At 35.7% G+C, this 21,286-nt stretch overlaps 2 protein-coding genes across 7 annotated transcripts in view; one reads left to right on the top strand and one right to left on the bottom strand.

The window, feature by feature from the left end:
* Positions 1-21,286, top strand: part of CCDC146 (coiled-coil domain containing 146) — a 70,852-nt gene that overhangs the window by 1,969 nt on the left and 47,597 nt on the right. For 5 of the 6 annotated variants that reach the window (XM_030480936.1, XM_030480938.1, XM_030480937.1 and 2 more), the window contains exon 2: positions 5,839-6,002. In XM_030480936.1, the coding sequence (XP_030336796.1) occupies positions 5,850-6,002 (153 nt within the window). In that variant the 5' untranslated portion in view covers positions 5,839-5,849. Of the gene's footprint in view, positions 1-4,644; positions 4,811-5,838; positions 6,003-21,286 lie in introns of all 6 variants that reach the window. The other variant, XM_030480934.1, reaches the window with a different exon arrangement.
* FGL2 (fibrinogen like 2) lies at positions 13,644-20,127 on the bottom strand. The gene is made up of 2 exons (XM_030480957.1): positions 19,430-20,127; positions 13,644-16,704 (listed from the first exon to the last, which is right to left on the bottom strand). The coding sequence occupies exons 1-2, from the start codon at positions 20,049-20,051 to the stop codon at positions 15,998-16,000; spliced, it is 1,329 nt and encodes a 442-aa protein (XP_030336817.1). The 5' UTR covers positions 20,052-20,127; the 3' UTR covers positions 13,644-15,997.

The following is a 21,286-nucleotide window of genomic DNA, read 5'->3' as shown; positions in this document are numbered from 1 at the left end:
TAGGCAGAGGTTTATCAGGTTGGGCTATGCACTGCCTTTAATATTGTCAAGTTTTGCATAACTAGGAACTTTGATCAAGAAACCATTCAAAGATGCTTAAGCCTTAGCTAGGATATGTTTCACTGGTTTGTGTTGTTTGGTTTTGTTTTGGGTTTTTTTCCATTAGATACAGTCTAAGCATACTTACATGGTTAAAAATACTGAAGAAAACAGATTAAAAGTAATTGCTAGGAAGATGTTCTTTCTCCATACATATGAAACCTCGTGTTTTTAATATTTTACTTATGCCATCTATATTTTGGCTGTAATATTGATTCAGTTTCATTTTCATGCTCTAGACTGAATTCCAGCAGATCACAGATCAGCTGGTATGGCATGCAGCAGAGTCCAATAGTAAAATGAGATTTATTTTCATCTTTAATTTCCTGACTTGTCACTTGCAGGAGAAGAAAACTATGTCAAATTTATAACTGAAGATATCAAGATGCCTATGTGATTCCTTAATGGATTCTGATGCTTATTAGGCATTTTGCCAGATATTTACTTACAGTGTTGTTATATGACAAAGAATAATCTGTATTTCATGTAAAAGATAATAAAAACTAGACTTCATAAAGTGTTATAAAATAATTTTCAAGCCAAAGCATTATTAGAGGCATTTTTAGACTAAGGTAAGTAAGAGAGAGATTTCAAGGGTAGAGGAATTAAATAAAAAGGATATACAGGAAAGGCTGTAGAAGGAATAAATTCTTCTAACCTTTATATTTGGAATCAATCGTAGAATAAGATCAGTGCTTTGCGTACCCTCAGGGTACAAATTTAGATTGCCTGGGCAGGATTAAGTTCATCTATTTGCTGTGATTGTAATGAAGAAATAATGTGATTTCATTTGTCAGGAAAACAGGGCCACCCTGCAGGAGCGTTCTTGCTGGTGTTACACTCATGCTGAGGCTCCTACCTGCAGATGCAAGACCACCTCTTTTCAAGTTAACATCTAGCATTTGGGCAAGGTTCATCACACCCGGGGTATCCGTGTTCCTCCCTATCGTAAGGCTTAAGAATCTTGTAGCCAGGATACTTTTTCCAAGTTTATTAAAGATTGTCATGTGATTCTATTATGAAATTTTCTTATTAGTTTAGTTTATTTGTATTTTGTCATTTTTTCAGTGATGTATTTCTGAGCTGCTTCCTTGAGCCTTCTTAGTTTTCAAGACTTGTCTAGATTTCAATGAGTAGGCAAAGCGAGTTTTGTTTGTTTTCCCCTCAGTGTTTCAGTGTGTGCGTAGTGATGGTAACCATTTCTTCTCAGGAATGGCAGAGGGAGGCAGTGTCCAAAGCACACAATGGTTTGGAATTTGGGGATTTTTTTTGTTTGTCACGCTACCAGAAATTTTTTGAGGAAATGAAGTTCCTCATGGAAGCCACATGAAAAGGGAAGCAGCAAATCTTACCATTCAAATTCTCCCTATCTTAACCATATCTAATTAGAACTCCAGCAGATAAAGTCTGTGTGTGGCTCATGGTGATTCCATCCCAAATAACAGAGACTTGAAAACAAGGGGAAACAATGGAACTTGTAACAGAAATTGTTAAGCAGTTAAGGTATGCAGTGTGCTTTCAACTCCCGTAAGTAGTTGTCTGTGAGATTGTACAGTCTAATCAAGCAATCCATTCTGAATTACATGCATATTTTAATGCCCTATTGTACATGATGTCATTTTAATTTTAATGATCATTTAATGTTAGCATAGTTTTGTCATTTAAAGATAACATCCCTTCATGCTGAAGCGCAGGCTTTGCCCAGTTAAAACAGAAGGTCTGCTGCTTACAGCACTGTAAGCTTTAACTTCAGGAAATAAAATTTAGGGAATGAAAAGAACATCACTGTGTGATTGAATAAATCCATGGTGCTTCTCTGTGTTATTAATGTTATCTGTCTCATCTCTTTCATTCTCCTTGAACAGCATTAGTATAATTGGAAATGTTTTGGAGACAAATGATAAAGACAGTGGAAGCAGAGAAGGGCTTTCATGCCAGTCACAGCAGGTAGATTGGCTTCTTTAGCCTAGAAAAGGATTAGCAAATGAAGATACCATGTTAGAAAAAAAACAATGGCATAGAAAGACTGTGATTATTCAGTGACCTATCCAGTAAAAGAACTAGGTGGTATTAAGGAACCAGATTCAAAGCAAACTGAAAGCACTGGTTACTCATGTCATGCAGAGGTAAGATGAAAATCTCCATTCCTCAAGATTTTGCAGGTTCTGATAATTTTGCCTGAGTTCAAGGGGAGAGAGTATGAGTTCAGGGAAGCATCACCACACTGTGACTGGTGAATTCTTCTGTCCCTCCCTAGGCATTCGGTGTTAGGTTAGCTGGAAGTATGCAAAGCTAGATCAGTTTTTGGTCTGACTAGATACTGCCATTCTGATGTTCCAACTACATTATGTAATTTTTCTAACTAATTCAGTTTGAAATGCCAAGTCAGTTGTCTTGTATTCAGAGCGATTTTGGAGTTTATTTTGTTGGGGTTTTTTTAAGATTTGTGTGCAGAAGGGGATAGCATGAAGTTGCAGATAAATATCCTGAGGTTTAGAGTGGATATTAGGAAAAATTTCTTCACCTAAAGAGTTGTCAAGCATTGGAACAGGCTGCCCAGGGAAGTGGTTAAGCCAACATCCCTGGAGGTATTTAAAAGACATGTAGATGTGGTGCTCAGGGCCATGGTTTAGTGGTGGACTTGGCAGTGCTGGGTTATTATAAAATTATAATCATAATTTTTGTGTCACCTTAAGTAGTCTGGTTGATGCAGCTTCATACATGGAGCTTCATCTTTTCTTGATCAGTATGAAATTTTACTACATTTTGCATCTGTCACCCTGGAAAGAGTCAATGCAGCTTAGTGTCACCTATGTGGATTCTGCACTGACTTGTGTATGAACACAACTGTTAGCTAGAGAGATACTGAAGGGAAGATGCTGGCATTAGTCTTGGGAATCCGACTTCAGACTTTTATTATTATTGCTGTCCTGAAGCTGTTTCACAAGACAGTTCTCAGCCTGACTTGACCCAGGTTCCAAAATAGACTTCTAATTCTCTTCCTTTGCAATTCTGTATTGGATCAAGGCTATTATTCTCAGTTCTACAGTTTGAAAACATCCATATTTGTTCTGAAAACTTAGAAATCATACCAACTTTCATTTCTATCCAAATTAGACTATTTATCAGGTACTGCAGAAATACAAATTTTCACCTTTGCTTTTTTAACTTTATATACCCAATTTTCGGTAAGCTGAATTTTAAATCTAATTATGTAGTAGATAACTGAAGAATATCTTTTGTTACAGCCTGTCCCCTTCCCTCTTAAAAAGGAGCTGAGATTAATGCTTATCACAATAGCTAAGGCTGTCTAATTGTTCTCCTCTGTCTCAGCTGTCTATAGTTTTGTCTTCACATAATATCATAAACTCTTCAGATTCAGAAGATTGTTTGTGTTTTCTCTCTATGCAGCAAATTGGAATCTTGGTGAGGACTATTCCATACTACCCTGCTGTGAGGAAGTGTATTTTTTGACTGGCGTCAACTGTATGTTTCACATACAAGTATTGACAAAAATGCCTACACCCATCAAGCTCTCAGATTTTGGCACTGTTCTGCTTAGAGTTTCTGCCACTGTGCTTTTCCCTCTGTCTGAATTCTTCCAATATGTTTAGAGGAACAAATAAAGCAGCAGCAGCAGCCATAAACATAAAATGCATATGCTAAAATATTCAGTAGTTCTTTACAAATGAAAAATTGCTGTCTATTTATAAATGTGTATACATGTTTATGTACAGTATTTGAGAGTTTATTTCTTGGCCTCTGTGATGTTTACAGTTGTTTCACAATATTTTGACTCTTCCAAGAGGGATCATGAAATTGCTTTTTTTTCCATAAGCAAATACAGCCGCTGAAATCTCTCCAAAAGTCAAAATGTTCCTGAAGGAATTCCAAACAGCAGTGAAGAAAGTCATAAACTTGCCCATTAAAGTTTCACTACCTTTATAGTGAAACTACCTTTATAGACAAGTGACTTTTCAAAAGGTGGATACATACAACACATTTTTACATCTGTTTTCTCACAACAATTATAACAAGAAATTATATTTTTCTTAACTGTCAGCTTTCTGGCTTTGGAATGCAAAATTGTTCTGGTTGTTTCTTTGGAGAAATCTGGTATATACTACTGAAATAGTCTCAAAATTTCTTTTCAATTTTATTACAATTTCAACTTTGTTTGTCCTTGATTTATAAAAAAAAGCTCTCTTTTAAAAGAGAAAGGTCTCCCATATGTTGTGTGAAAGGCTGAAATCGAACTAGGTGATCTTCAGGTTCTTTCCAACCCTAACCATTCTATGATTCTATGATATCCAGACTAACAAACTTGAGGTGGGTTCTGCAACTTTGGCAGCTGATACAGGTTTTATAATGACTTTGTCCTATAGCAGAAGACAATGTTCTCTGCATAACAGGTATTCTGCATAATAATTAATCTAGAAAGACCTGCTGGTGTCAGGTGAACACTTGCAGAAGTTGGCAGTCTTTCTCCCAGAATTTTGAACTAAAATACTGTGATACTGATTTTTCCATTCATTTCCTCCACAGCCAACTTCAGTGAACTTGTGCAGGAATTCTTGAATTCCTCCATGTATGCTCCATCTCCACTTTCTGCTGTGCTTTGCTCTACAAATACTCTATGGCTCCCCTACCTCGCTGTGTCTTGGCAAGATTTCTGTGTGCTTCAGAAGTCCCCCTCCCCTATCTTCCCTCTGTAAGATGCTTATTGTCTTTAGTAATCTCATATCTCTTGTATCTTTCTCCTGAAATGTTTTTGTCTTGTTTCATGATGCATTCATGCAAAAGGTCAATATTTTAAAACTCTTTGAATATACAGAACTCTTAAGATGCTGTTATGCCAGAAGACCTTTTTGGCAGAATAATTATTTTTTCCAGTATTTTTTTACCTCCTATTCTCAGATTTTATACTATATTTTTTCATTTTGTATGGTTTGGGGGTTTATTTGTTGGGTTTGGTTTTGTTGTTTGGTGTTTTTTTTTAAGTATGGCCATGCAATGACTCGCAGACATGAATAACTTCAATGATATCACACAAGTTAGACCAGTTCTTGTCCTCAATATCTCCATGTTCTGTGAAGGAGTTCCTTTTCCATGTAATTACCCCCTACAAGGTCAAGGGACACTGTGAAGGGTGGGCTTATGTTGGATGGAGCCTGGGAGGAACACATTCTTGGATTAGTCTTATGGAAATGGCAGAGAAAAATTCATAGCGGTTATAACTAGAGGAGTCTCATCCACTTGGGGTTTTCCTTTATAAGGACCTGCCTGAAGGCAATGGCTGGACTCCTTGGCTTAAGAGGTTTTCAGAACTTAGCTGGTCAAATCCCTAAGCAAGTCAATTTAGTTTTGAAGTTAGCTCTGCTTTGAGTAGAAGATTGGACTAGGTCACCCCAGAGGACTTTACCAGCCTAAACCTGTTATTCAAAGGCTGTTCTTTAAGAAATGTTGTTTTGCATGTTGTCTAACATTTATGTGATGGTAACATAGCCAACAATTAGAGGATTTTAAAAATACTCAAACTATAAAGTGGTAGCGCAGCCTCTTGAAAGTCTTTCATGAAGCCGTAACTGCAAACCCACCTAGTTTGCTCACGCTGTGACTTTTGTTGTTTGAACATGGGTCTCACATGTCAATGTTGTGTTCTTTACACATTTATCTTGCACAGTTATATACATCCCAGGATATAATCAACTGTATTTTGCTGTTTTTGTTACTTCCTAGAACTTCAAACGATGAGTGAGGCTGGTGAAGAAAGTTCCAGTTCCAGTGACACAGAATCAGCAATTGAGGAGCAATCTATCTGTGGTATAGTTCCAACAGTTTATAGCCAAGATGAGGGATCCACTGATGTAACAGCAAGTCCTGCATTTCAGTGTTTAGATGAGGTACCATATACGCCAGCTTTCTCTATTTATAGCTGCATATAGTGTTCAAATCAATTAATCTGAAATGTATATTTTGGTGTTAGTAATTGCAGGTTGTTACCATGGGCTTTCTGTAGATTCCCTATCTCTGATTTTTTTTTTTCCTAAATGGTAAGAACATTTTCTGAAGCAGAAACATACACAGGGCATGCTCTTGTAGGGGATGGTGTGCTGAATAGATAGCCGCGTTGTTTTTCAGTGATTGTTCCCTTAAGGGGAATGATAACAGAGAAGTCTTGGGTTTGTAGTATTCTGGCTCCAGAGGTAATTGCACCATGATTTTTAGAAAGGCTCAATAGCTGCAGGAAAGATCCGTAGTAAGTAGCTCTTGAGGCACTAACTGATGATGATAGAAGAGCCCTTCTGGAACTCAGTTTCTTTTGAAGTATTTTCAGTGTTGAGGCAACTTCTGGAATACTGGAAATATTTTAGAATTTAAGATATCAAATACATATCAAATGGAATCCTTAAAAATGTAATGCCAGAAGAGACATCATCTAATCCAAAATTTACACTGAGGTAGATTCTCTGCAGATACTTGTCTAATTTGCTCTTTAAAAACTTCACTGATGGAGACAGCTCTTTGGATATCCTTTTCCAGCTTTTCATCAAAGCTAAAGTCTTAAAAAAAGAAGTTTTTCCTGAATCCCAGTTTAAATTTTATTTGGAGTGAATAATGCAGCTTTCTTCTTGCCTTTCCCACAGTGACAATGGAGAGCAATCAATTTCTGTCCTCTGTATAATAAAAATGTGCATCTCTCTCACATCCTAAGCAGGCTTTGTTTATACTTCATGTTTTTCTTAAAGTTCTTACTTCCAGTTGCTTTACCTTGGGCTCTTTCCAGCTTGGATCTGTCACATTGGTTTGCTAGCCCAGCTTTCTCTCTCTGCCTTAGACTTAAGGTCAGTAGAGAGGAAGGGGCAAGAGTTTATAGTGAAGAGGAAAATAGGACTGCCCTTTTCCTATTCTGCTATTGAATCATACTGAACATAGCATGAAGCTGCACAATCTCTCTCTAATCTCTTGTGCATTCAAGTATATGGGAGGGAAAGAGATTTTCACTTTCAGCCTAATACCAGTATATGGTGAGTCCACAGCTTCCAGTATTGTTGTAGCACAAAACCCCTTTCTTCTCAGTCCAAAGCAGCTGCAAAAGTCCAGGGCAGCTCAACTCTCGAAGACGCTTGACCTCTCACCTTAAAGAAATCCTCGTGACTACTGAAAGTATGGAAACTGCACTTTGGGGAGTACTTTTATTTTCCAGCTACTCCCAATACTTCTGTATATTTTCAGTTGTGGTAGAATATTTGATATGTCAACAAGAAGCATATGCCTAGTACAAGAAATCTTTACACACCTCCCCCATTTCCCAAATAAAATAAAACTACATGGTATAACTTTCTAAAATATATTCTACATTTCTGCTTTGTTTTCCTTATTTTTAATCACAGTAAAAGCTTTTTTTCCATAATTACCCTAGAAGATGATCAGTTCATTTGGCTGATTTTTTTTTTTTCCCCTCCAAAAATTCTTTCCAAAGAGGTTATTCTGCATGTCAAATTTAAGGCAAATTTCTTCAACTCTGATAACATTGTAAACCATTAGTGGGAAATAGAGGGTAACCTTAGTATTAGATGTTCCTAACTCAGGAAAAAAACATGCAGTGGACAACCAAAGTAAGCAATTTGCATAAGATTTCATAAGCGGGGTCTTTTGGTCATTTTGTCAATTATTAAAAGGGAACTATGACTCATTCTTATAATAATTTTTAGCAGTTCATACTTGTGCTTTACAGCTTTTCGTTTGGCTTTTCATCACTTATTCACATTTCTTCTCTTCCACTGACATGTTTGTTTCCTTTGTTGAACTTTCTACATAATTCAGAGATAAATATATGACTTTGGTCACTGTAGAGGTTCTTGCAGCAACACTGGCTTCAGCTTCTTGGAATAACTTTTATAGCTTTTATAATTTTCCACGGAAGCAGAATTGTATCATATTATCTCCAGTTTATTAGCTGGTCATCTATGCCTGCATAGCAGCAAACACATCAGAAGGAACACCTTTTGATATTATAACACTTATTTTGGATCAGATTTATCCTTTCAAGCAGTAAACTTTCCAGTCAAACCAATCTTGTTTTTCTCCTGTAAACAGCAGGTAGTCAAACATATAAATAACAAGAAGCCAAACATGCACATTCTCTCACCTTCATTTTTAATAACACATAGTAACATTTTTTAGCCTTGTGGGTTAGGTAGAAATATGAAAAACTAGACCGAGGTTTGAACAAAAGCCACTCAGGCCATCATGACTTACTTCTTTTTACCAAGCGTTCTTATTTATTGCCCGATTGGCATCAGCCTAACTCAGTACTTCCACTGCTGTTGGTTAGAGGACTGTCATATATTCGCAAAATGAACTTTCCACTTCTTTTAGCCTTTGTTATGTCCTTGAAATAAAGACCTTTGCTCTAACATTTCTAATTGAATCTTTTGACTTGTGAGTCTTTCCTCATATCCTGTTTCCATCTAGTGCACGATGTTAGAAATAAATCAATCTGTACCATGTTAATAACTTTCATGGAAAACTGCAGTCTAGTTCATGTGTGATGAAATAAATGTATTACTTGGATAAATGTTATATTAACATGCAATAAATTATGCTGGTTTTACTTTTAATTTAGTGCATTATAGACCATGTATCTGTAATTTAATTCTTAAAAAGCAGCAAAAAATGTGTTTAATATTGTAATGTACATTGTCTAAATTTCAAGAGCTATTTTATAAAACTAATATTTACTAGTAGCTTCAGCAAAATGGTCTGAATCTATACTCATCCTTTGCACACACATTTATGGGGGTTTTATAACAGATGATAATACATTTTATCTCTCCCTTTATCCTTGTATCATCCTTGTTACAACACTACTATTACTGCTAAAGCAGCACAGGACATACTGAAATTGTCATTTGAATAGAAAAAGCAACAGAACATGACATGAAACTGGATTAAAAATTCAAAATGACAAGATTAAACAGAATACAAATAAAAAAGACTGATTAACGGATTGCCTCCATCCCACTCTCATCATTTTTGTCCTTCCCTGCACTGTGTAGTAGCATATTTTTCCCCTGGACACTCAAGTTGTTCTTTCCTTTCCTCCACCTGATCCAGGCTTTCCCATTTTAATAGGAACATAAGTTAAGAAGACATCAGTTGTCATAATGATGCTGTTGATGCTTAGTTTGTAGTCTATTATAGTCTTGAAATCCTTTTCTGTTGTTTAATTCTTGTTTTGTTACCCAAATCATAATCCCAGACACAAAAAGACCCCTACTCTATACATCTTTCCAACTTGATGATAGTCAATCATTGACAGCTACACTCCAGGAACAGTTTTTGATCCACTTTATGTTAGCAAAATTTCCAAGATTTGATCAAGTTCATGAATTGCTCACAAAATCTGCTCGTTCATCTTTTTGTTTCAAGAGATTATCCAAAAACTAGTATTCTTCAGGATTTTTTTTCAGTTAGAAGGAGAAATCATTCATGGAGCCTAGTATCTTTTAATTCTGTTTTGTTAATTCTGCTTAGTTATAAATTAGGTACAAGCTCTTCTTTTTATGAAAAATGAAAAAGGAGAAATTGAATGGTGAGAGGTCTTTTTTCAGTTAGTATTATAGTAGCAATTCTTGTTAGGCTTTACTCAAGACTGATGTTTCTGAGCTTTTCTATGCTGTGCTTTTTCTTTCTCTTCCTTTTGATGGTATGTTCTTGGGTTAGAAAGTTAGTTGTCAGTTCACTCAGATGTATACATCTATTTTTAATACAATACCAGAAAAAGGATTCTGCAACATTTATCTTGCATGTCTTTGTGGTGGGTGCTATGAGGGAGCTATTCATTCCGTAGTGTACTTGTGAATAAAAAGTGCTTCATTATTTACCGTTTTCAGTGAGAGGGTACCTTGTTTGGAAGCTACCACAATAATCCCTTTCTGCTAACGAACATCATCCATTTATGTGCTAAATCTAAACTTGCAGGAGAATAAATTCCTTTGGGAGATCTTTCTGATTTGTCTAATGCAGACTGTTGCACTCTGTATCCTAGGAAGATAAGATGTACTGTGTTCCCTATCTGATACCAGCAACCGTAACTTCCATTTGTGCTGCTTTTTTGTGATGGAAATTGTCACTATCATCCTACTTTTCTTTTTGCTGGTGTCCAAGCATCCTATTGCCACCATCCATCAGGAAGCAGAAAGAACTTTTCATGAATATCTTTCATGACTATTTAAAAAATTGGAATCTTTCTGAGACTGATGAACTTCTTACCCCTGACTGCCAAAAGTGGTTGCACTGCTAATAAACATGTCAACTGAAATCCTGGTTCTACCGGAAACACAGAGCAAAATCTCCATGTTTACCAAAAACAGAACAGTGTAGTGACAGAGACTTCTCAGGCAAATTTTGCTTCTGCTGATCTGATGCTGATTCACGTGGATCTGCTAGCTGGAAGAGCTTTGAAGCCACGGAATTGTGTATATGTTCAGTTTTTGAATGTGGTTTAAGGGGGTTTAAGGGTACTTCTCATTTTTCTTTATTTTCTCTTTGTGCTGCAGGAAAGAAAAGAAAGTCGCATAAAGGTTGGCTACCGCTTTCAAATATAAATACTAAGAATCGGTATTTCATATATTATTCCAGTGGCACTCCAATGTCTAACAATGCCACTCTAGAAAATATAGCCTTTCCCAATTTCGTTGGCTAACAAGTGGGTATTTAATTCTCTCCTAACTTAGGTTAAATGGTAGGTATAAGCAACTGTCCTTTTTTAAAGAAATGTTAATACACTTTTACATGAAAAATTTCCTAAAAAAGCTAGCTTGGCCAACTAAGGGATTTTATGGGTTTTATATGAGCATCAATTTAATTTCTGCTCACCTACACATACTGTAGTGTGCTTTCTACTCTTATAAAGTGTGATCATCAGTATATTTTTGCATGGTAACCATAGCAGTGGATAATTTGTTTCAGTCCTCTCCAGACACATATATATGCTCTATCAAAGTTGTAAAGCTCTTAACATAGCTCTTGAATGCAAACAGCATTTTCAAACTTAAGCTGATCCTGGCACACTCCACATTACGTGCTTCAAAGGCTCCTGGCACAACAAAAAAGCTGTATAAATATGTTGGCACAGAGAGCAAACACAGATGTTGCCTCCACCTCCACCCGTAGGAATCTGACTGCTAATTCAATAAACCTTTTTTAGCTTCATTTGTATGGTCACTTTGGGGGTCAGCTAGGGATGATAATGTGTCTGTAAACTAGACTGGGGTTTTTGCAGCAACTTTCAGCAAGCAGGCAATAGTTTGCATAGTGAACATTAAACAGATCAGTGGTTGCAATAGAAGAGTTGATGGTTGCAATTGGTGGTAACACCTATAAAAAGCTGTAGAGGAGTGGGGTGAATTTACAGATGCCTTTAAACAGCAGGAGTGGGAACAGAGGCAGTGTAATATGCTCTTCCTATTGAGAGATTGTCTTTACCGCTAGCAGGTGACATTGTGAGCAAACAAGGCCAGGAAGCTGTTGGATGTGTTCAGATTATTCTGAAAAGTGTGTTTGAAAGCATTTAAGATGTATTTACTTATTCAAAAACACTTGTGTCCAAATATTGCTTCATGAACAGAGCCTTAAAGATTTGCATGAGAAAGGATCCTTATCTTTGGGTTTGGCATATAGAGGTCAAGGTGCAGAGGTAAGCAGGGGGGCTTTTATACTCTATTGAAAGAAATAAATGAGGATTTCTGTTTCTTAAGGTGGATCTCACTTCTCCGTAAAAGTCATTGACTCCACGTATTTGCTTAAAACTGTGTAAAACATACTTACTTTCTACTGTGTAATTCTAAATGTTGGCCTACTATTTCAGTAGAAGTGAAATATTCATTAGACTTAGAGTTTGTCTTGAATATATGAACATAATTAGGGATTGGGAATATTTTTTCCAGCTGTTATTTTCCAAATGGATTCTTCTTTTACTGAGAACAGAAAAGCTTGATGAACAAGGACTTAAAATTATAATACTGATTCATACCCTGTTCTCCTTACTTGTGTGAGGGTTGGATTTGACACATCATCTTAAACCATTGTTTTCTGTTTCTGGTTACCCTTGAGGGTGACAGCCAAATTAACTTCTGGCACAAGTATTATAACTCCATAAACATTTCATTAAAGCTATAAATGAAAGAGATCAGTTTAGTAAGTGGAATGTTTGCTTTTAGCAAGGCCTGTGGATGGTACTGCTCAACCATTTGTCTTTGAAACGTCTGTCAGTATCTTCAGGCCCATATATACCGTATTATTTTTCTCTTATTTCCTAGAAGAAAAAAAAAACCCCAAAAACACAGAACGCATCTATAAAAATATATTTAAAATCTCTTTCTTGATATGCCAGTATTTAGTTCTTATCTCACCTTTTTTTTCTTTGAGAGCTTAAAAGTAGCATCCTTCCTGTTGATTTTCCTATGACACATAAGTCTTAGAAGCTAGGTAAATCTGAAACTTTTTTCTTTTGTTTGATTTTGATTGAAGTTATAAACACAGTGTTCTAGGTATGGATTGAGAACCAGGTTAATTTCCTTTGAAAATAATTACATAAATGCAAGTTTATTTTCCACCAGATTGTCAAACTACCTATTGTTTGCAATTCACTCTGAGTTTGACTGCAGTGGTCCCCAAAAATACACCATTAAGGAAACAGATAATTGCATAAAAAAGGGAAGAAAATAAAAATCAGAGTCACTGCTAAACCTTATTTTCATTTCTTCTAACTTTTTTTTTCATGTAGGTTTGGAGTTCTTTTCCTTCCTTTTTGTTTAAGTAATGCATAGAAAGCCAAGACATTACAGTCTGCTTGGCTGATCACATTGAACAGATGGGTTTGTGCCTTTATTTTTCGGAAACAACCCATAGGAATTTTGCTAGCAAACCTGTTGTTAGTAATCTTCCTCACTAGAATTCCCAATTTAAATATTAGCAAGATCAAAACCACAAGTGTTTTCGTATGATAATCAGTGTTACATAGATGTTTTCTGTAAATTGAAAGACATGTTTTGAATTATTAAGCCTTAAGCAGAGACCAAGTGCTTTTGCTTGTATAAAAAATTGTATGCTTTAATTTGGGGTACTATTTCTATTCACACGCTTTGATGAAACTGGTGTGTGATCTGAATGGTTATGTGTAATAGGAAAAAAACAGATTAGTTTGCTTCTTTCTTTCGTGTTAAAGATACAGGTTGTGTGAACTCCCGAGTGGCCAGTTACCTTTCTCTCTTCCCAAATACAAATAGTTTCAAAAAGATGTCTGAGATTTCAGCCTTTAGTGTTATCTGGCAGCTAAAGTGTCATAAAATGGATCTCTTAATAATTCGAATTGCTAGCAATTATTCTTCCGGCATGTCACGTGGTTGTCTTTGTTGGTCATCTGAAGTTATCTGTGTTTTCTTATTGCTTCAATTTTTTACAGAAAATTATTAGAACAATTTAGGAGTTGGGTTTTTTTTCATAGTCTCTGTAAACATCTATGACACCAGCACAGCTTTAACAGTGTGACTCAATTTTATTGCACCAAAGAAGAACAAAAATAATGCTTGCAACAAGTAGATGGAGTTACGCTTTGTAAAACTGTGTACATATTGTAAAAGTAGTACATATTGATGGAAATTCAGCTACAACAGTTCCAGGCAGGCAATATTCAGGTTTGTGTAATAGCATTACACTTCCTGTTTCTATTTTTTTCTTTTTCTATTTTTTTTCTTTTTCTATTTTTTTTTAAGAAGTCATCTGACAAGGCTTTTGTAGGTGATATTAGTCACATTTGCTTATTGTGTTAAAATTTCTGTGTTTTACAAAGTTTCCTTTAAACAGGATTAAAAAAGAACAGTTTCTCTTCTAACAGTTTAGCAGGAAAAAGACATTTTCAAGTAGAAGCTTGTAGATACTCTAAGTGATACTTAGCTAGTTACCATATAATGAATAGGAGCAAATTGTGCATTTCATGCAAAATGATTAAGTATAATCATATGCAATTAGATATTTGCTCTTCTAATCAATACTTCATAAGTTGGGTTTTTTTTTTTGTTTGTTTTGTTTCAGCAATTCTTTTTTATTCCAAAATAAAAATGCTATAGCTTCAAAGCATATTCTCAAGCAAGGATTATACATCTTGCAACTAGAATTTTCCATTGCTCTTTCAAACTGAAATATAATAAACCAAATTACACTTCACACTGAAATACCCTTCAAAGTATTTACTTCCTTAAAATGTATATATTAATATTTTACAATTTACCACTTGCCACTGTTGCTCATTTGCATAACTTGTAACCATAGTAGTTCCTGTTATAATCCTAAAAACCAATAAAGGTTGTATTTGTAAAGTATCAGGTTAGATGTATACTTATATTTTTCTTGCTATGTCTCTTTGAACCAAAAAGGCTATGCCTTTATCTTTTCTGATAAAGAAATACAGTCTTAGCATAGTTCATCTGCATCTCAAGATTGGCATTAATAAAATAGCCCTTTGCTAAAATAGTTGCATCTCCATTTAGAATGTTAGTCACTGTAATTATAGAGCCATGTCTTTTCCAGGGTAGGCAATAGATAGGTATAGTCAAATTTGTACTATCTATCTACAACACGAGCTTTATTAACAGTATCTCTAATTTGCACTTCCTGAAGTATTTAAAAATTTGATTTTCATTAGTGATATTTATAAGAAAAAGTCTTTCACATATTGTTTTTTCTGTGTATAATTGCCAGTGGGTTATTCATGTTTCTGTGGCTACAAAAGGGGTACTCAGAAAATGAGGAGAACACAATCTTTTCATATCTGACAAAATATTTCTCATCTTTCTTATAATATTAAGGTCCAATGGTACCTGGAGTGAGAAATACATGAATGAGAGCTAGAGTTTCTACAAGAGTCATTTTTTAATATTTGGCAAACCTAAAAGATTCAGGAGAAAGCAAAATGATGCTAGAAACTCTTTTTGCATGCATACATGGATTCTTCTTAATGTGTCTTCTTCCTACCTGTCTACCTGCCTATATAAACATGCAATAAGCTACGTATCAGCTCTTTTCTCCCACAAATGACAAACAGGACCTTGAGCTAGAACGGAGGAAACAAAATGAGCAATAATGTTGTCTTTCATTACATGTTCCATACATTATTTCCACTGCTTTTATTCAATTCTTCCACCAACTTCTTTGAATAATGTTTGATAAAATGGGTAAGATTTGAGGAATCATCTTCATTTTCTAAGTTTTCTACAAGACTTTTTGTGTGTGTGTGTCTTTGGGCAAACCATGTGGCCGTCTAGTTTCTAGTTCTTTAAAAATAAGGATTAATAGTATTTTTCCTAATTTACATTGATATTGCCATGGCATACCTTTGAAGTTGTGAAGGACAGGTGACATTAAAATTCAGACTGTTTCAGAGAGACTAATTTGCATTGTAAGTGTTGACAAATTTATATGTTTATATGTTATCAGTTATTTTCAGTTATTTTCAGGTATATATACCTAAGTTATTTTCAGGTTAAAATGTAGGTATTCATTCAGACACAATTTGTGGAAGACCACTTAAAAAGTTTTAAATCATAAAATGTATATCTCAGTCAGTAAAAGCACCAAAAGCAATGTTTAGAATATTTACATATACCAAGACTTAACCCATGCTGTTTTAGCAATAACTATTCAGAAACGTTCATGCTGGTTTTAAAACATTATATGGGTCAAACCATCTCTAAAAAATTACATGGAAACATGTTGTTTGTCTAGAACTATTTTATGCCAAACATAACTGAATACTTGAATTCTGAGTATAATACTGAAGAAGTATGATTTTGAGTGCAATCCAATGCAAACTAGTTAAGAGAAGGGTGTAGAATTACTGCACAAAACTTTTGGGTCTGATCATGATTTTTACTGATTTAAAGGCTTGCCTATATCCACTGGGAATATCATTAGAAATACCATGCCATGTGCCCCAGAAAATGCCATTGCGAACACCTTTGTATTGCTTGTGGTAGTACTTGCCATTCAGGTTGGCAGACAAGCATGCATCAAACCACCAGCCAGAGCTGTAGTATGCCCCACAGTTTCCTGAAGGATACCTATCGTTGTCCCTGTCCGGAGTTGTAAAGAACTTTTGATCGTGGTTGTAATGCCTGCTGTAGTGAAGGGCGTCTCCTGCCGTGCCACTATAGCCGTGAACACTTAGACGGTACTTGAGATACTCGTTGGCCACATAGAAGTGTTCGTATTTTGCGTACTCTCTGATGCCATTTAAATCTTCGAGTTCAATTCTCAGTTGCATTTCCTGGCTCTTTGTCAGGAGGTGAATTTTGTCATTCCCCAGCCAAAACTCCCTGCTGAGGTTTCCAAAGCCATTTTTGTAGTCGTTCCAGGTTCTGTTAAAGTTAGTACTACCATCCTGACGCCGTTGCAGCACTGTCCAGCCACCTCCATGTGATTGCATGTCACAGTAAACTTCAAAGCTATCATTTCTGGGGTCAGGGCTAATCCTGTAGATTCCGTTAATCCTTCTGCCTGCTGTGTAATGATCAGCACAGTCTCTCTGCATTATTTGTATAACTGGTGGAAGAACAGATAGTGTTAGAATAAACATCATTTCAATTTAAAAATAAGCAATATTTTTGCCAAGACTGATGTGGCCTACAGAACTTGGATTGAAGAGACTTCTACATAAGAAATAGTGTTACTGCAATTTCAGTTCTAGGGAGAAACAGGTTTTTCCATAATAGATGCCACCTAGGATCTCTGCATCATAGATGCGTCACAGATGCATCACAGATGCATCACAGATAGCTGTGCAAAAAAACCCCATTTAAATTACTTTTTTGCATAAAACCTGCATAATATGGAGGCATTTTGATTGTCTGCTTTCCCTTCTCTCCTTTTCTTTACTCTTTGTCCTTTCGCTACCTTGTGTAAATTCAGCCTGATTTCTTCAGTCTGTATTTCTAATGCTTCGTGGTTACAAACTTGCTGCTTTTTGTATTTAAATGTGTACCATCACATCCCATCTATAATTTGAATCTTCATCTGGCAGTATGTCAGAGAAAAAGTTTTGTCCATATGGGAATGACTTTAACCTGGCTGTTGTTCAATTAACATAACTCAATACAGAACATAACATCATTAGGAGTGTTTTGCATGTTAATGTTGACTGCACTTTAGGAAACAGGAAAAAGAGTAATAAAATCGTCCCATCTATTGTAGTAGTACTGTGATTCCTGGAAAGATGAAGCTAGAAAAGTGACGGTGTTTTCCTGTTTATTTGGCATTGCTGGCTTTACAATAAGGAAAAGTTTTAACATCTACCATTAACACAGCTTTTTCCCACCACTGGGTGATGTATTTTATTCAGAAGAAAAATACCCCCAGGTCTTTCCTGCAGAGTCAAAAACATGTTTTATCCACAGTGTCATCCAGTAATAACATTGTGTCCAACGGCATGGTATTATAATTACATGTTCTTAAGTAGGTGATAGAGCTCTCAGAAGTTCCTAGTTAAGAGTCAAAATCATAATGTTCATTCCTATTGCAGATTTGAATTTATGGGCATGTTCATTTGCAGGCTTGAATTGCATATTTTTCCTAGAAAATTTAATTTACTTCTTGAAAGGGAGGAGTGTTCTCAGACTGCAGCAGGGAATAAGACTCAGGACCTCTTTTTTGCCAGTACAGAAAATTGGATGTTTATGACAGCACAAAGAATAGGAACCAAAGGCTTAAGAACCAAAGGCTTAAAAACCAAAACTAAATCCACAGTAGATTCTCATTTATTTCACTAAACTTTGTGTAAGATATTTGGTGGACTAAGTTTTGAGAAGATGTCGACAGAGAATATACATTTTAGAAAAAAATGCTTTTATAACCTGATTCAATTCCTGTTTCAATAAAGTTTTGCTGTTACTGTCAGTGGATGCAGGAGTAGCTCCTGTATAGAAATAAGGTGTAGCTGTTATCCTTGCTAGTTTTCATAATCTATATATTGCTGCTACAAACACTTATATCAGCACCTACTGTAAAGTATAAGGAATGATCATATGCTATGAACAGTACATAACATTTCAGTAAGCAAGAAATATCTAAAATGATTTTAGTCTGTTACGAAGTACTGTACTTGAATCTGATTCATTGCCCATTACCAATAATACCAAGTTACTAATTCTTTTTGTGAGTGTTTTGTATGTGAATTAAAGTAATTCATTTATGCTTATTTATATCTTATTTAAGCTGATTGTTGATATAGTAGAAGCATTACTTTTATTATTATTCATTTGTTCTTTTCAAACTTTCGAGAATTTCAACTGTACATAGACTGTACAGTTTTCAATGTGGGTAGACAAAAGAACAGTTTTATTTTAAACTTGAATACTACGTAACAGAAGCTTAAAAAATATAATGCAGCCTGATCTTTCTCTGCTTTGTCTCTAGAGAGTCCTGTCTTCATATGTATGATATCTAAGTGGCTGAATACACTGACAATCTAGGGAATATTTCTTGTTTTCAGAGATTCTTACATGTGATATAACGTTATGACATTAACCCTGCCTCAATCTTCCCTTAATAACAATCAATTATAGAAAGAAATTCTTAGTTTTATTTCTTGATTTTAATTAGGACAATTAAAAAGTAAAAGAAAAAAGTGTTTGTCAGTGCTAACACTTGTTTTCTGATTTATATTGCTTATATATTAGATTCATGCTAAGATTTTTATATTAAATTCATGGTACATATGTTACCCACTTGAGAAGTACTGTTAATAAGCTTTTTTAGCCGAGCCTTTCAGATATGTGCTGTGATGACAGAAGATTTATTTTATTACCCATCTGTTAAAAAGATTCACTTGATGTTTCATAATGTCTTGCAGACCTTTTCAGAATAGTTTCAGTTTCACACTGAAAAAAACCCATGCAGTTTTTAACGCACATCTAGAGAAAATTTACCCCTTCTCATCCAAGGAGAAAATAACAGTTTAATATCCTTAATGTAGTAAAATAAAGTTAATTTTTCATATTTAAAAATGGAATTGAAAAGAAAAAAGAGGTCCTTTGAAAATTCACTTCTAAATCCTGTGATAGTCCTATTCTAGGAGGAACTGAACACCTGCAGCTCTCAGTAACCCTCTAGCGGCAGCTGAAACGTTTTACAGGAGTATAAACACTAAAAGAGCAAATACTTGTGAAGTTAACACAGCGATTTGATTAAAATATATTCTAAGTTGATTATCTAATCTTTGTAAAATGCACAGAAAGCTTATACAGGCACGAAGAATTAACAGGTTACATACCAGGTCTTGGTTGCATTGCTGGACATTTAGAAGCACATTTGTTATCAAGGCTGTTCACAGCAAATGTCAAATTAGCAACTTTGCTGTCAACATAATGTTCTACATTGTTCATGTTTATGAGGCTCATCTTCTCTAAACGACCCTGCAGTGTCTGAATCTGGCTCTTTGCATTTTTTAAGCTGGTTGCCATTCTGTTAACTTTGCTTTGCAGTTCTTTTACTCTGTTATCTTGGATTTTGCTGGTTTCTGCTGCAGTTTCTGCATTAGGTAGCAGGAATTCATTACTACTGTCTCTTTCTTGGTTGTCATCTGCCTGCAGCTTGCAATCTTGGCAGCATTTCTTCAGCTTGTTTACTGCTTCTTTGAGGGTCTGTACTTCTTTGAAAGTCTTCTCAAGCAATCTGAATTCTTTAGGTAACTGGATGGTCATTGGAGGCAGATTTATCTGATATGGACAATCCTCTCCTTCATCACATTTCCGATTAGTTTTGAGCTTTACAGGGCAAGTCTCAGTAACTTTTCCTTCTTTAGCATCCTCCTCATCTTCTAAAACAACTGCAAAGACATTTGTTAAAGCAAGGAGAGCTGCCTTCAGCAAGACTAAGTAAATGAGCAGCTTCATCTTCACAGCGAAACCAGCAGTATGAGGAAGTATGTGAAAGTGGAACAACTTTATAAGGGCAGCTTGAAGCCTGTGAGTTATCAGACAGCCTACTCTGTTCTCAGAAATGGGTGGGAGTGCTTGCATCACGAGTGATTAATAGCAGAGCAAAGTAGGTAGTGCTTGCAAGAATAGCACATTTCAGAGAGTATTCCTGACTCAGAACTAATTTATGTGAGCAAAATGATGAAATGCATGTGTGCTGATCACTTATGAAGTTTAATTTCATTCCTTGTTGGACATGGATTTTCTTTTTTTGGAAAAAAAAAATCACTTAATCACTTAGCTCTGTGCTATAACAGTCTTCTGACATCTGTTTCTTAACATTTTAGTGTTCTAAAACTGCTTTCAAAACTGGACTATAGCTTCACCACAGCAGGTGGAAGAGGTGAAAAACAGCCCCTTTTCCAGTTTGAGGATCACAGCAACAACTTCACTGACACTCAGTCCCCTGCTTCCTAAAACATTTTTTAACTGAATGGATGTATTCCTGAAAATGATTTAAATCCCAAAGCATGTTGAAATGTATAGTTTTGGTTTCAAACAGTTTTCAGGATAGAGTCACAAACTAAGAAGGATGAGCAGCACTTTGTTATTCTTATTTTGCCTGGCACTGCTTAGAATAGTTATCTGGAATATTCACGGTTGGTATGGCACATCACAGTTAATATTCACTGTTACCTGATTCTGAGCACTTATTACTGAACCTTTCTAAGTGAAACGAAGGGAACTTAAGAACTCCCGCCTCCTACCTGCCTTGATTGATTCTCCAGAAAACTGAAAGCAAATCCTGGTTTTCTGAATAATGTCTGGAATTCTAGATCTAAAACAAGGCATAGAAGCATAGAATCAACACATTGGGAAATACCTTGGCCCCATCAATTTGAGGTATTCCCTTCTGTATTCCTGATTTTTTGTTCCTGCTTTTCTTTTTATTGTGCTCTGTATCAGCTTTAAGAGTTAATCATGTACTTTGCATGACTAATCACACCAAACAGAATACTTCAGCTGTAGGTGACAATTGCCATGTACTTCATCATTTTTGTTCTACAGCCACCTTTACCATTCTCACGTGGTGCCTGTGCAGTTTTAATGATCTTATGCCATTTTCCTTGTGCCCCAAGCAAGGCTATACAGAGATGTCTTCAAACATTCATAGCTCAGTCAGGAGCCAAATACCTTGCATGGGTAAAGGG

Source organism: Strigops habroptila, chromosome 3, assembly GCF_004027225.2.
Source record: "Strigops habroptila isolate Jane chromosome 3, bStrHab1.2.pri, whole genome shotgun sequence".
Taxonomy (NCBI): domain Eukaryota; kingdom Metazoa; phylum Chordata; class Aves; order Psittaciformes; family Psittacidae; genus Strigops; species Strigops habroptila.
Note: the sequence above shows the minus strand (reverse complement) of the source record. Positions and strands in the feature narration are given on the sequence as shown.

Bases quoted from the DNA above. Each gene is read 5' to 3' on its own strand.
- FGL2 (XM_030480957.1), bottom strand. From the start codon at position 20,051: ATGAAGCTGCTCATTTACTTAGTCTTGCTGAAGGCAGCTCTCCTTGCT. The intron at 16,705-19,429 runs GTATGTAACCTG...TTCTTCCACCAG, and splicing joins AGCAATGCAACCAAGACCTG to TTATACAAATAATGCAGAGA.